The 15,000-nt window shown below is 47.5% G+C and overlaps 1 protein-coding gene and 1 long non-coding RNA gene across 2 annotated transcripts in view; one reads left to right on the forward strand and one right to left on the reverse strand.

The window, feature by feature from the left end:
* The window catches only part of LOC144535172 (dynein regulatory complex subunit 2-like), a 13,848-nt gene extending 3,060 nt beyond the window's left edge, over window positions 1–10,788 (forward strand). The window contains exons 4-8 of the mRNA XM_078277487.1: window positions 2,413–2,563; window positions 3,939–4,112; window positions 8,021–8,239; window positions 9,770–9,928; window positions 10,425–10,788. Coding sequence (XP_078133613.1) covers window positions 2,413–2,563; window positions 3,939–4,112; window positions 8,021–8,239; window positions 9,770–9,928; window positions 10,425–10,703 — 982 coding nt within the window. The 3' untranslated portion in view covers window positions 10,704–10,788. The remainder of the gene's footprint in view (window positions 1–2,412; window positions 2,564–3,938; window positions 4,113–8,020; window positions 8,240–9,769; window positions 9,929–10,424) is intronic.
* Window positions 10,789–14,453: 3,665 nt separating this feature from the next.
* LOC144535547 (uncharacterized) overlaps window positions 14,454–15,000 on the reverse strand; it is a 2,915-nt gene continuing 2,368 nt past the window's right edge. Inside the window, exon 2 of the long non-coding RNA XR_013503674.1 lies at window positions 14,454–15,000. This exon is cut by the window's right edge and continues 112 nt beyond it. This is a non-coding gene — a long non-coding RNA (uncharacterized LOC144535547).

A 15,000-nucleotide genomic window follows, 5' to 3' on the forward strand; every position in this document is an offset into this window, starting at 1 on the left:
CTGTGTGTGTGTGTGTGTGAGTGTGTCTGTCTGTCTGTCTGTCTGTGTGTGTGTGTGTGTGTGTGTGTGTGTGTGTGTGTGTGAGTGACATACTGCTGTGTGTGTGAGTGTCTGTCTGTGTGTGTGTGTGTGTGTGTGTGTGTGCGCGTGTGTGTGTGTGTGTGTGTGCGTGTAAGGGACATACAGGACATACTGCTGTGTGTGTGTGAGAGTGTGTGTGTGTGTGTGTGTCTGTCTGTCTGTCTGTCTGTCTGTCTGTCTGTGTGCGTGTGTGTGCGTGTGTGTGTGCGTGTGTGTGCGTGTGTGTGTGTGTGTAAGGGACATACAGGACATACTGCTGTGTGTGTGTGAGGTGTGTGTGTGTGTGTGTGTGTGCTGTCTGTCTGTCTGTGTGTGTGTGTGTGTGTGTGTGTGTGTGTGTGTGTGTGTGTGTGTGTGTGTGTGTGTGTGTGTGTGTGTGTGTGTAAGGGACATACAGGACATATTGCTCCACCTTTCATGTTTTCTCTGTCACATGATAAACTCTCAGCTGCTGCTAATGCTGCTAACGGGTATCGTAGCTTCCCAAACTGCCCAAATTCCTTGCCGGAAGCAGACCAATCTGTAAACACTGACTTGTTGTCAGGTTTTTTTGACAGTTTGACAGTAACAGAGGCGTTTGACAGTAACAGAGGCGTTTGACGGTGACAGAGGCTTTTGACGGTGACAGAGACGTTTGACAGTGACAGATACGTTTGACAGTGACAGAGACATTTGACAGTGACAGAGACAGTGACAGAGGCGTTTGACAGTGACAGAGACAGTGACAGAGACAGTGACAGAGACGTTTGACAGTGACAGGCGTTTGACAGTGACAGAGACGTTTGACAGTGACAGATACGTTTGACAGTGACAGATACGTTTGACGGTGACAGAGACGTTTGACAGTGACAGAGACAGTGACAGAGACAGTGACAGAGACGTTTGACAGTGACAGAGACAGTGACAGAGGCGTTTGACAGTGACAGTGACAGTGACAGAGGCGTTTGACAGTGACAGAGACAGTGACAGAGACGTTTGACAGTGACAGAGGCGTTTGACAGTGACAGAGACAGTGACAGAGACGTTTGACAGTGACAGAGGCGTTTGACAGTGACAGAGACAGTGACAGAGACGTTTGACGGTGACAGAGGCGTTTGACAGTGACAGAGGCGTTTGACAGTGACAGAGACATTTGACAGTGACAGAGACAGTGACAGAGACGTTTGACGGTGACAGAGAGACAGTGACAGAGACGTTTGACGGTGACAGAGGCGTTTGACGGTGACAGAGACAGTGACAGAGGCGTTTGACGGTGACAGAGACAGTGACAGAGACGTTTCTCGTTTTTCACAAGATGGCCACCGATGACAGAGCAGCACGGCATGTTATCAAACAAAGGATTAAACCTGAGATTTACACCACTATTGATGGCAAAACTATGGAAGATGAACTGTTAAGCTTCCTTTCTGTCAAAGTGAAGACGGTGCCTCAGGATGACGTTATCCTGATGGCTGTAAATCACTTTGGATCTGAGTGGATTGAAGACTCCGAAAAGGTCCTGGTTGAACTCCTGGCACGGGGCAGCATTGTGTAGCTCACAAAGAGCAACTGAAAGATGTCAACAATGTTAAGAGCTGTCTAAAACTACTGAATGAGGTTGGTGAGAATGCTCTTCGCTTTGTGTCCCATCACTTGGATGATTTACCATCAGTGACTTTTAATGGCCTCGATGTCTCTCGTCTGGTTAGTATGATTGATTGAAGTGTGGAGTTGGCCTGAATGTGAGAACCTTCGTGGAATAACTACAGACATTAGCAAATGAGTGTGATTGAGCAACCCAGTGCGGGAGGGGCTGGTATTAAAGCACCACACAGAGATGAGTGCGCCTGAGCCAAGGGCGCCCCATGCATGTTAAAACTGCTATGGGAGTTGTGTCTTAGAGGTACTCTGGAGGACTGCAGGGGGTTCGTATCCCCCTAGGGGGACTCTGGAGGACTGCAGGGGGTACGTGTCCCCCTAGGGGTACTCTGGAGGGCTGCAGGGGGTACGTATCCCCCTAGGGGGACTCTGGAGGACTGCAGGGGGTACGTGTCCCCCTAGGGGGTACTCTGGAGGGCTGCAGGGGGTACGTGTCCCCCTAGGGGGACTCTGGAGGGCTGCAGGGGGTACGTGTCCCCCTAGGGGGACTCTGGAGGGCTGCAGGGGGTACGTGTCCCCCCTAGGGGGACTCTGGAGGACTGCAGGGGGTAGTTTTTGCTAAATGTTTTTCAGTTCCAAGGCTCTAGTTACTTCTACTGTCTACTGGGAACATTATTGAAAAAGGTTTGAGAGCCAGTGTGTTAGAGGGATCTCTGCCTTCAGATTCATGATGTCTCTGGTTGTTTATTTCAGGAAGCAGATCTCATCCCACTGCCGGCAGCAGCGAGCCGATCTGGCTGACGCAAAGTTCACCGTGGAGCAGCAGCACAAAGCCGTGATGAACGAGATCCAGAGACTGTACAGTGAAGGCATCGCAGCGTACGAGAGCGCTCACGAAGACAGGGTATCTCACTGCCGTCTTCAAACTTTCTGAGACACACTTACAGTCTGTAGAACAGTCCGGACCCAGACCATACTATGGGTTATGAACCTAGAAGAGGTAGATCTGTCCCCCCTTAAACAATATGAAAGACTACCACTCCCCAAAAGAGGTAAAAAATAACCGTTCAGGGGCCCGTAAACCTTGTATATATTTCCTTCTTCCCTGTAAAACATGTTTCCCATTGACTTCATACACCCTATAGTGGACCGGACCTCTTTTCTGTCTTACGTATGTTTTGTATGCAGAAAGTTTAACAGTACAGGAGAATAGTTAGACATTGTTTACTGCTGACCCCCCCTGAGCCAGGTTAACATTAATTAACGCTCTTTATCACACGAGCGATACCCAGTAGTCCTAGTATTCTCCCATCATGCAACACTGTGCGAGTTTGAAGCAGTTCATTCCAACCTATTTCACATGTATTTAAAACATATAAATGTTGATCAATTGTAACTACTGAAGGGAAGAACGTTAATATAACAGCTGAGCTGCGTCTTTCTGAGTCTCTGTCTCTCTGTCTCTCTGTCTCTCTGCGTCTCTGACTCTCTGACTCTCTGCGTCTCTGACTCTCTGTCTCTCTGACTCTGCTTCTCTGACTCTCTGTCTCTCTGCTTCTCTGACTCTCTGTCTCTCTGCGTCTCTGACTCTCTGACTCTCTGCGTCTCTGACTCTCTGTCTCTCTGACTCTGCTTCTCTGACTCTCTGTCTCTCTGCTTCTCTGACTCTCTGTCTCGCTGTGTCTCTGTCTCTGACTCTCTGTCTCTCTGCGTCTCTGTCTCTCTGACTCTGTCTCTCTGACTCTGTGTCTCTGTCTCTCTCTGCATCTCTGTCTTTCTGTCTCTCTGACTGCTTCTCTGTGTCTCTGTCTCTCTGACTCTGACTCTCTGACTCTGTGTCTCTGTCTCTCTCTCTCTGCATCTTTGTCTTTCTGTCTCTCTGCATCTCTGTCTCTCTGCGTTTCTGACTCTCTGTCTCTCTGAGTCTCTGACTCTCTGTCTCTCTGGGTCTATGTCTCTCTGCGTCTATGTCTCTCTGCATCTCTGTCTCTGCATCTCTGTCTCTGCGTCTCTGTCTCTGTGTCTCTCTGCGTCTCTGTCTCTCTGTCTCTCTGCGTCTCTGTCTGTCTGTCTCTGTGTGTCTCTCTCTGTCTCTCTGTGTCTCTGTCTCTCTGTCTCTGTGTCTCTCTGCGTCTCTGTGTCTCTGACTGTCTGTCTCTCTGTGTCTCTGACTCTCTGTCACTCTGTGTCTCTGCGTCGCTGACTCTCTGTCTCTCTGCGTCTCTGTCTCTCTGCATCTCTGTCTCTCTGACTCTCTGCGTCTGTCTCTCTGTGGACAGAAAGCAGCGCTGCTGCTGGAGAACAAGGGCACGCTGAGGGAGAAGCTGCTGCAGAATCAGGAGGCCGAGCAGCTGTGCAGCGTCGAGACACAGCAGCTGTCCCTCCTGCTCTGCAGAACGCAGGATCTGGTGGAGAAAACAGACGCAGATATGAGGAAGGTCAAGATGCTGCAGGTCAGTGAGAGGTGATGTCGCACAAGACACAAAGTCTCCTAATGAATCATCAACAAACTTCATAGAGCACTTAAAGTGCTCAACGAGACAAAAATAAAAGAACAGACAAACAATGATAAAAAATGTTTAGATAAAATATAAGTGGGAATATTTTTAATTAAAAGCACATTTTAAAGATGACGATTTGTAAAGATATTTTCCCTTTGTGCCGATAATAGTGGACCGTTGAGGACTGAATCGATATATATAGATGTATGGTTACCAGAGGTGGGAGTAAGTCACACATGTGCAAGTCCCAAGCAAGTCTCAAGTCCCTGCTATAAGTCAAGCAAGTCTCAAGTCCCTGCTATAAGTCAAGCAAGTCTCAAGTCCCTGCTATAAGTCAAGCAAGTCTCAAGTCCCTGCTATAAGTCAAGCAAGTCCCTGCTATAAGTCAAGCAAGTCTCAAGTCCCTGCTATAAGTCACAAGTCTCAAGTCCCTGCTATAAGTCAAGAAAGTCCCTGCATAAGTCACAAGTCTCAAGTCCCTGCTATAAGTCAAGCAAGTCTCAAGTCCCTGCTATAAGTCAAGCAAGTCTCAAGTCCCTGCTATAAGTCAAGCAAGTCCCTGCTATAAGTCAAGCAAGTCTCAAGTCCCTGCTTTAAGTCAAGCAAGTCTCAAGTCCCTGCTATAAGTCAAGCAAGTCTCAAGTCCCTGCTATAAGTCAAGCAAGTCCCTATAAGTCAAGCAAGTCTCAAGTCCCTGCTATAAGTCAAGCAAGTCTCAAGTCCCTGCTATAAGTCAAGCAAGTCTCAAGTCCCTGCTATAAGTCAAGCAAGTCCCTGCTATAAGTCAAGCAAGTCTCAAGTCCCTGCTATAAGTCAAGCAAGTCCCTGCTATAAGTCAAGCAAGTCCCTGCTATAAGTCAAGCAAGTCTCAAGTCCCTGCTATAAGTCAAGCAAGTCTCAAGTCCCTGCTATAAGTCAAGCAAGTCCCTGCTATAAGTCAAGCAAGTCCCTGCTATAAGTCAAGCAAGTCTCAAGTCCCTGCTACAAGTCAAGCAAGTCCCTGCTATAAGTCATAATCAGTTTAAAAAGACATTTGTTGTCATGAAAAGTCTTTTTATTTTCAATATTGCAGCGAAACTGTTGCAGCAAAAACGTCATTACAGAGACATATATCCAGTTAAGGTGCTAGGTTTACCTTCCGCGGAGGCTGGTCAACGATGGGCAGCGGGGGTTTCTTCTCGCGTCTAACCACCACTGCCCATCGCGGGCCTGCCTTTTAATTTCAATACCTTAAATATAAATAACGCGGCCTGGCTATTACATTAAAGTGCTCATATTCTGCTCATTTTCAGGTTCATAATTGTAATTTGAGGTTGTATCAGAATAGCTTTACATGGTTTCATTTTTTAGTTGTACTGCTCATTGCTGCAGCTCCTCTTTTCACCCTGTGTTCAGGTCTCTGTTTTAGCTACAGAGTGAGACCTCTCACTGCTGGAACATCTTTGTTGGCAGTCGCACATGCTCAGTAGCTAGGTAAGGACTACACGCTCAGTAGCTAGGTAAGGACTACATGCTCAGTAGCTAAGTAAGGACTACATGCTCAGTAGCTAAGTAAGGACTACACGCTCAGTAGCTAGGTAAGGACTACGCTCAGTAGCTAGGTAAGGACTACATGCTCAGTAGCTAGGTAAGGACTACACGCTCAGTAGCTAGGTAAGGACTACATGCTCAGTAGCTAAGTAAGGACTACATGCTCAGTAGCTAAGTAAGGACTACACGCTCAGTAGCTAGGTAAGGACTACATGCTCAGTAGCTAGGTAAGGACTACATGTTCAGTAGCTAGGTAAGGACTACACGCTCAGTAGCTAAGTAAGGACTACATGCTCAGTAGCTAAGTAAGGACTACACGCTCAGTAGCTAAGTAAGGACTACACGCTCAGTAGCTAGGTAAGGACTACACGCTCAGTAGCTAGGTAAGGACTACACGCTCAGTAGCTAGGTAAGGACTACACGCTCAGTAGCTAAGTAAGGACTACACGCTCAGTAGCTAGGTAAGGACTACACGCTCAGTAGCTAGGTAAGGACTACGTGCTCAGTAGCTAGGTAAGGACTACACGCTCAGTAGCTAGGTAAGGACTACACGCTCAGTAGCTAGGTAAGGACTACATGCTCAGTAGCTAGGTAAGGACTACATGCTCAGTAGCTAGGTAAGGACTAAACGCTCAGTAGCTAGGGTAAGGACTACATGCTCAGTAGCTAGGTAAGGACTACACGCTCAGTAGCTAGGTAAGGACTACACGCTCAGTAGCTAGGTAAGGACTACATGTTCAGTAGCTAGGTAAGGACTACACGCTCAGTAGCTAGGTAAGGACTACACGCTCAGTAGCTAGGTAAGGACTACATGTTCAGTAGCTAGGTAAGGACTAAACGCTCAGTAGCTAGGTAAGGACTACACGCTCAGTAGCTAGGTAAGGACTACATGCTCAGTAGCTAGGTAAGGACTACATGCTCAGTAGCTAGGTAAGGACTACATGCTCAGTAGCTAGGTAAGGACTACATGCTCAGTAGCTAGGTAAGGACTACATGCTCAGTAGCTAGGTAAGGACTACATGAGCTAGCTAGCTGTTTCTCCAACTTCAGTAGTACAAGGCAGGATTAGCTGGGAGACTTCTTCTAAACGAGGGAACACTTCCACCTTTGTGTGAATACCTGCAGAACAGGGACATGGAAGTAGTTCTTTTGGAGATTAGGGTGAACTAGTGTGTGTTGTAGCAGTGTTTCTGCCATTGAGAACGAGCTAGCATGCTAACGGTTAGCCCCCTAGCCCCCCTCGTCTCAGCTAGTGACGTAGAAAGCCGTGCAGATGTTGACCAGCTGACCCAGAGACTGAAGACAGGACACATTCAGAAACCGTATCTCACTCAGAACAGCATGGAGGGTTATCAACGTCTGTATGAAGCACCAGAGACACTAAAATAACTCCCCAAATCCCAGAAAAAGTGATGTTTTTCATAATATGGGCTCTTTAATAAAAACAAATAAAATAAAAAGTCAAGTCATATGTCATAGTCATCTATCTCAAGTCTGACTAGAGCTGTGTATTATATCGATATATATGATACGAGACTAGATATCATCTATATATATATATATATACATACATATATATATATATATATATATATATAGCGAGCTGACGGTAGACTACAGAGAGAGGGGGATATATTTACGTCCGTTTCGGAGCGACAGAGGGAAAATATTTCAGTCGACACATTAAGTGGAACCGAAATAAGGAACCGAAATTTGCGTTTCTGGTCCGAATCCTACTGGTTGCTTAGGAACCGAGGATCATTAGGGTTTCGGTACCCAACCCTAATGACGTAAGTGTCTTCTCCTGGTTTTAAAGGCTGCATTACAGTAGAGGGATGTACTTTTCTGGACTTACCAGACTGTTGCCTTTACCCACTTAGACATTATAGCAACATTAACCATAATAATGCTGCCATGAGAACGTTATGAAGTGACGTCATTACACCACGTGAACGTCATCGAAAGGCTGCAAACCCCGCGATGAAGTCACGATGACATCACAGTTTTCCCGGAATTTCATCGCATAAATATCCCGCATATTCCCGTCACATTTTTTAAGAAAACGTGACACATAATTAAGGATTTTTGCCCGTAACAATCACAAAATATTGTCCTCTTTCTGGAAGGACTGGTCACTGTGAAAGCACCAGTAGTCAACACTACAATATCGTTGGGGTATCGATAATATATATGGTGATATTTGATTTTCTCCGTATCGCCCAGCCCTAAGTCCTGACTGGAGTCCCCCACCTCTGATGGTTACAGCCCTGTTGCCTTTCCTATATCCCGCCTGTTGAAGAAAGGCTTAACGTTAGCGTCTCGTCTCCCAGGACACCGTCATCAGCCTGCGGGAGACGCTGACCTCCAGTCAGACGGAGAACTCCTCGGTGGAAACCCGTCTGTCGGCCGCCAGGAACCAGGTGAACACGAAGACTCACGAGCTCCGGGACCAGCTGAGTCAGGCGCACGCCGCCGCCAGGAAACAGCTGACCCAGCTCACCGTCCAGAGCGACAACGCCGCTAAGAAGCTGCAGGCGCTCATCGCCAAGGTGACGCCAGCTGTTAACTTTCTGTTTGTCCACAGTGTTCTGTTGAGGAAGTGTGTGTGTGTCTATCTGTGTGTGTCTGTGTCTATCTGTGTGTCTATCTGTGTGTGTGTGTGTGTGTGTGTGTGTCTGTGTGTGTGTGTGTGTGTGTGTGTGTGTGTCTATCTGTGTGTGTCTGTGTCTATCTGTGTGTCTATCTGTGTGTGTGTGTGTGTGTGTGTGTGTGTGTGTGTGTCTGTGTGTGTGTCTGTCTGTGTCTGTGTGTGTGTGTGTGTGTGTCTATGTGTGTGTGTGTGTGTGTGTGTGTGTGTGTGTCTGTCTGTGTCTGTCTGTGTGTGTGTGTGTGTGTGTCTATGTGTGTGTGTGTGTGTGTGTCTGTCTGTGTCTGTGTGTGTGTGTGTGTCTATGTGTGTGTGTGTGTGTCTATTTCTGTGTGTGTGTGTGTGTGTGTGTGTGTGTGTGTGTGTGTGTGTGTGTGTGTGTGTGTGTGTCTATGTGTGTGTGTCTGTGTCTATTTCTGTGTGTGTGTGTGTCTGTGTGTGTGTGTCAGTGTCTATCTGTGTGTGTCTGCCTGTCTGTCTGTGTGTGTGTGTGTGTGTGTGTGTGTGTGTGTCTGTCTGTGTGTCTGTCTGTGTGTGTGTGTGTGTGTGTGCGCCTGTCAGTGTCTGTGTGTGTTTGTGTGTGTGTGTGTGTGTGTGTGTGTGCTGTGTGCCTGTCAGTGTCTATCTGTGTGTGTGTGTGTGTGTGTGTGTGTGTCTGTGTGTGTGTGTGTGTCAGTGTCTATCTGTGTGTGTGTGTGTGTCTGTCTGTGTGTGTGTCTGTCTGTGTGTGTCTGTGTGTCTGTCTGTGTGTCTGTGTGTGTGTGTGCGCCTGTCAGTGTCTATCTGTGTGTGTTTGTGTGTGTGTGTGTGTGTGCGCCTGTCAGTGTCTATCTGTGTGTGTGTGTGTGTGTTTCCCTTCTAGCCACAGCTGATGCTGCGTTCCAGACACAATTTTTATCCCGTAAGTTATGACTTCAAGTCACGACTTCCAGGCAAAGTCACAACAAACCCTTCTAGCTAGCGTCAGCTAGCGTTAGCTAGCGGCTACCTAACGTTGACGTTAGCTAGCGCTAGCTAACACTAGCAATTTCTAGTCTGCGAAACATATTTTGGGCTTCATTTAATAAACATAACCTGTAGTAGTACACAATCGTATGTGTATTGTTTTGATTACTTTACGTTGCCTATTCATGTCTATTTATTTCTATTTCTCACCGTTAATCAGCGGCGTCTGTACAGCATCAACAGGGGGCGCCATTGTTGTTTGTGTGTGTGTAACTGGGAGTACAACCATCTGGTACCAGTTCACGGGGAGTAAGTTAGGGGTGTGACTGCCCTTCCAGGTCACTTTCACGGGAAGAAGGTTGTGAAAACACGAGTTACAGGATACCTGGAACGCAGCATGAGTCCTCTCTGTTAGGTTCCACTTCCTGTTTGTCTCCAGCTGAGTCCTCTCAGTTCTCATCCGTCCTTTCCCTCCGTGCCGACCCAGGGTCAGAAGGTTTTACGAGTCGCTGAAATGTGTCGTAAGCTGGAGAGCGAGCAGAGGGAAGTGTTGTCGTCATTATCCTGGTCAGAGGAGCTCCAGAGAGCCCAGACGCAGACGCAGACAGAAACGGAGACGCAGACGCAGACGGAGGCACCAGTCAAGGTAGGAAGTAGAATCACCAGGGGCCCCACGATACGATATTATCACCATACCATATAACAATACTATTACTGCCTCAACATGTACTCAAGTAGAGTACTGGAGTACATGTACTGAGTTCCATTACGTGTGTGTGTGTGCCTTTGTGTGTCTGTCTGTGCGTGTGCGTGTGTCTGTGTGTGTGTGTATGTGTGTGTCTCTGTGTGTCTCTGTGTGTGTGTATGTTTGTGTCTCTCTGTGTGTGTGTGTGTCTCTCTGTGTGTGTGTGTGTGTGCGTATATATCTGTGTGTGTGTGTGTGTGTGTGTGTGTGTGTGTGTGTGTGTGTGTGTGTGTGTGTATGTATCTCTGTGTGTGTGTGTGTGTGTGTGTGTCTCTGTGTGTATCTCTGTGTATGTGTCTCTGTGTGTGTGTGTGTGTGTGTGTGTGTGTGTGTATGTGTCTCTGTGTGTATCTCTGTATCTCTGTGTGTGTGTGTGTGTGTGTGTGTGTGTATGTAGGAGATGTGGGAGTTGCAGCTGGTGACGCGGAGCATCAATGGCGCCGTGCTGCAGCGAGCAGCTCTGAGGAAGCAGCGAGAGGATCTGAGCCGAGAGAACCAGCAGCTGAGGGGTCTGCTGCGTCAGCACCTGGACGCCATGACCGTCAGCGGCCCCGACGCCAGCGGGCACCACGCTCTGCTCGCAGTGTGCCAGGCGCCGACCACCACCGTCCCGCCCAACGCCGATAGACGGCACACCGTCATCGAGGCCGTGCACGCCGTCAAACACGCACTGTGACGCAGAGAGATGGTGACATCACAAATATGCTTTGTCATTTCATTCCAATATTTGTTTTCTTTCTTTCTTGAACTATTAAAAATAAACTCCCTGATGTCATGCTTAATCATTATTTGGGGTCCAGGGGTCAACAGTAGAGGGTGACACGGGAATCAGTTGTCGCTCCCATCCCGTCCCGAGCCCACGAAAATACTCCCCTCACATCCCGATCACGTGACTGCCCCCCCAAAAAAATCCTGTCCTGCAAAATCCTGAGAGAAAGGGATGCCCTCATACTCTGCTTCTGACTGGCTAGTAGTCCTTACCTAGCTACTGAGCATGTAGTCCTTACCTAGCTACTGAGCATGTAGTCCTTACCTAGCTACTGAGCATGTAGTCCTTACCTAGCTACTGAGCATGTGCGACTGCCAACAAAGATGTTCCAGCAGTGAGAGCTCTCACTCTGTAGCTAAAACAGAGACCTGAACACAGGGTGAAGAGAGGAGCTGCAGCAATGAGCAGTACAACTAAAATATGAAACCATGTAAACCTATCCTGATATAACCTCTAAATACAATTATGAACCTGAAAATGAGCAGAATATGAGCACTTTAAGACCTGTTTAACCAGAAACAGCTATGAGGTCGCTAGCGCTAAACCCACCAGAAAAAAAACAGTAATTTTAGCGTGAATAAAACCAAGTAAATTTCACATGTAAATCATTAAACTGTGTGTTTATTTCAAGTTACGATGATAAAAGTCCTGATTATTTACATGGAGTCTGGTGGAGATATGCTGGCTCTATACACGCTAAAAGTCCTGATTATTTACATGGAGTCTGGTGGAGATATGCTGGCTCTATACACGCTAAAAGTCCTGATTATTTACATGGAGTCTGGTGGAAATATGCTGGCTCTATACACGCTAAAAGTCCTGATTATTTACATGGAGTCTGGTGGAGATATGCTGGCTCTATACACGCTAAAAGTCCTGATTATTTACATGGAGTCTGGTGGAGTCTGGTGATGGTGATTTCGGGGCTGTTTCATGTTAAACTAAAAGGATCTTCCTCTTTAACTAAAAGGTCTATCTCTGTAGGGATCCTTTCATAATGTTGTCAGACACTTAGAATAAGAATCTGAGTCTGTCAGCTGAACGATGGCCCTGTTAACTTACATTGAAGCTCGTTTCTCTGCTGCCAACTGCAGCGATCTCGCTTAATACTGGACCAATGTCAGAGACTGTTGTTCCCATCAGTCACTTAGACACACACACACACACACACACACACACAGGATCCAGGTTGGAAAAAAAACAAAACAGTAGTTACCCTTTAACGTCTTCAGGACATGAACACCCGTTTCCTGGTTTGAAAGCCCTGTGTGTGTGTGTCTGTATGCTGTGTGTCTCTGTGTGTGTGTGTGTGTGTCTCTCTGTGTGTGTGTATGTCTCTGTGTGTGTGTGTGTGTGTGTGTCTCTCTGTGTGTGTCTCTGTGTGTGTGTATGTCTCTGTGTCTGTGTGTCTGTGTGTCTCTGTGTGTATGTCTCTGTGTGTGTGTGTGTGTGTGTGTCTCTGTGTGTGTGTGTGTGTGTGTCTCTCTGTGTGTGTGTGTGTGCTCTGTCTCTGTGTGTGTCTCTGTCTGTGTGTGTGTCTCTGTGTGTGTGTGTGTCTCTGTGTGTGTGTGTTGTGTTTTCACACAGAAAGATGAGCGGAGCAGCAGCTTCTGTACAGGTACACCATTTAATAGTTATTATAGACATTTTATATACATTTCAACAGTTGTATTCTGCTATGTGGTACAATCTTTAAAATCTGCTGTTTCATAGTTCGGAAATCCAAAAAAAAAACCAAAAAAAAAAAAAAACTTACAAAACTCATCAAACTGATCAGAACTTTTTTTTTTTCTCCATTTTTCTGGAAGACTAGAAAAAATACTTTTATTGTATTAATCATGCAATTACACAAACCAAAAAAAAACAGAGTCTTTAGTTACACAGTAAGTCGTAGCGTGTGGGGGGGTGAAGAGAAAAATAAAGATTTGTGATCAATCAGGAGACGCTCGCGTTACTAATCCCTTCAGCTTTAAAAAAAAAACATTCAATTAAAAACAAACGATGAAATAACCCCCCCGTGTGTCGGAGAAAGGTTTTGGGGATGTTCAGCCAATCAGGTGGCAGCTGTTGTTTAAAAAAAGAAAAGAAAATGAGGCGTCTGATTGGACCGTTTCTCTGTTCCTCAGAAGATAAGGACGAGACTTTTAAAAAAGCAATAATATAAATAACTCTACTCCCGTTTGTTGAAGAAAAGTCTAAATGTTCTCGACGTGAAGAGAAAACTCACACAGTGATATGAAGAAGAGGAGGAAGAGGAACTTGTACGGCGTCTTCTGTTTGCAGTGACTACGTTTACATGCACATACTAGTCCTGCAGGGGGACGCCAGAGCAGGGGGAATGAGAGGGGGGAGACGCCAGAGCAGGGGGGAATGAGAGGGGGGGGAGACGCCAGAGCAGGGGGGAATGAGAGGGGGGAGACGCCAGAGCAGGGGGGAATGAGAGGGGGGAGACGCCAGAGCAGGGGGGGGAATGAGAGGGGGGGAGACGCCAGAGCAGGGGGGGGAATGAGAGGGGGGAGACGCCAGAGCAGGGGGGAATGAGAGGGGGGGAGACGCCAGAGCAGGGGGGAATGAGAGGGGGGAGACGCCAGAGCAGGGGGGAATGAGAGGGGGGGAGACGCCAGAGCAGGGGGGAATGAGAGGGGGGAGACGCCAGAGCAGGGGGGAATGAGAGGGGGGGGAGACGCCAGAGCAGGGGGGAATGAGAGGGGGGAAACGCCAGAGCAGGGGGGAATGAGAGGGGGGAAACGCCAGAGCAGGGGGGAATGAGAGGGGGGAAACGCCAGAGCAGGGGGGAATGAGAGGGGGAGACGCCAGAGCAGGAGGAATGAGAGGGGACACCAGAGCAGGGGGAATGAGAGGGGGGAAACACCAGAGCAGGGGGAATGAGAGGGGGGGAACACCAGAGCAGGGGGAATGAGAGGGGGACGCAGCAGAAGATATTCCTTTTAAGATATTTGCTTCATACGGGATCAGGAATATGCTGTTTTCATGACTCTAGTGGAATATTAGTGTGCATGTAAACGTAGTCAGTGAGACCGTGACGCGTTCAGGTACCAGTCTGTAAAGCCAAATACTTCCTGGTTATTTAGCAGAAGTGTTTGTTGTGTAATTCATCCTTTTATATAAATAAAACCTAATGAACAGGACCGACAAACGGACGAGTCTCACCTCCCCTCCGAGACTCCTCCCCCTCTCCTTTCCTTCCTGCGTGACGTGACTCCTCCGCTGAGACGGGGGGGTGTGACGGCAGGACTGGACGGGTGAGCGAGGACCCAGAATCCTCCGCGATTCCGCTAACGAGACGTTTTCCACGTTTATAAAAACGATTATAAAAACTAGATTTATTTTACACAAACAGAAAAACGTCCAAACGCAACTACAGCCTGAATCCCTCGCTCTGTGGGTTTAAACGCAGGGCTCTGATTGGCCCGCCGGGTGGGGAGAGGGGGAGGGGATTGGGGGGGATGGGGGTGACTGAGACGCATCAACCAATCCTCTGTCGTCCAATCGGCTCGCACCTCGTCAGAGACACAAACAGGAAATCTGGTCTTTTAACCCGACGCGGTCATTTTAAAAACAAACTGACAAGTCTTATCTTCTTAAAAACACGTAAAAAAGTCATAACCTGAAACTTTACTTCAGATTTTTTAAAAAAAACTTAAAATACAACAAAACCTCGACGGGTTAAAAGATCAAATGTTACGTTCCGTCGTTGAGTCTCCTCCGGGACGCTTTGAAGAAGAAACCCCCTCCAGATGTTTGGCTTTCTGCCGTTCACTTCATTTAGTAACGTAACAATTTAGGGATGCACCGAATCCAGGACTCGGCTTCTGATTGGGCTGAATATTGGGCTTTTTGACGGGGTTCTGGTTTCTGCTGAACCCTACGCTGTCACTCCGCGCTACGCTGGTCGACGTGATGACGGCGCCGTTGATTACAGGAAGGTGTTTACGTAGGTGGAGCTTCAATGCAGCAGGCTGAGAGGAAGTGGAAATGGAACTGGTGAGCAGAAAAAGGGTTGTTTGGCAGTACTTTCAGTCAAAAGAAGGCCATTCAAGTCCAGCTACATGTTCAATCTGCAATGCTGATTAGTCTGGTGGTGGCGAGGACCCTAAACAATACACAACATCACCGCTGTTACAACATCTGGTATGAAACATCTGGAAGAATACGAGCTGAGCATGAAGGAATCTACAGACAG

This window comes from Sander vitreus, chromosome 20, assembly GCF_031162955.1.
Source record: "Sander vitreus isolate 19-12246 chromosome 20, sanVit1, whole genome shotgun sequence".
NCBI lineage: Eukaryota > Metazoa > Chordata > Actinopteri > Perciformes > Percidae > Sander > Sander vitreus.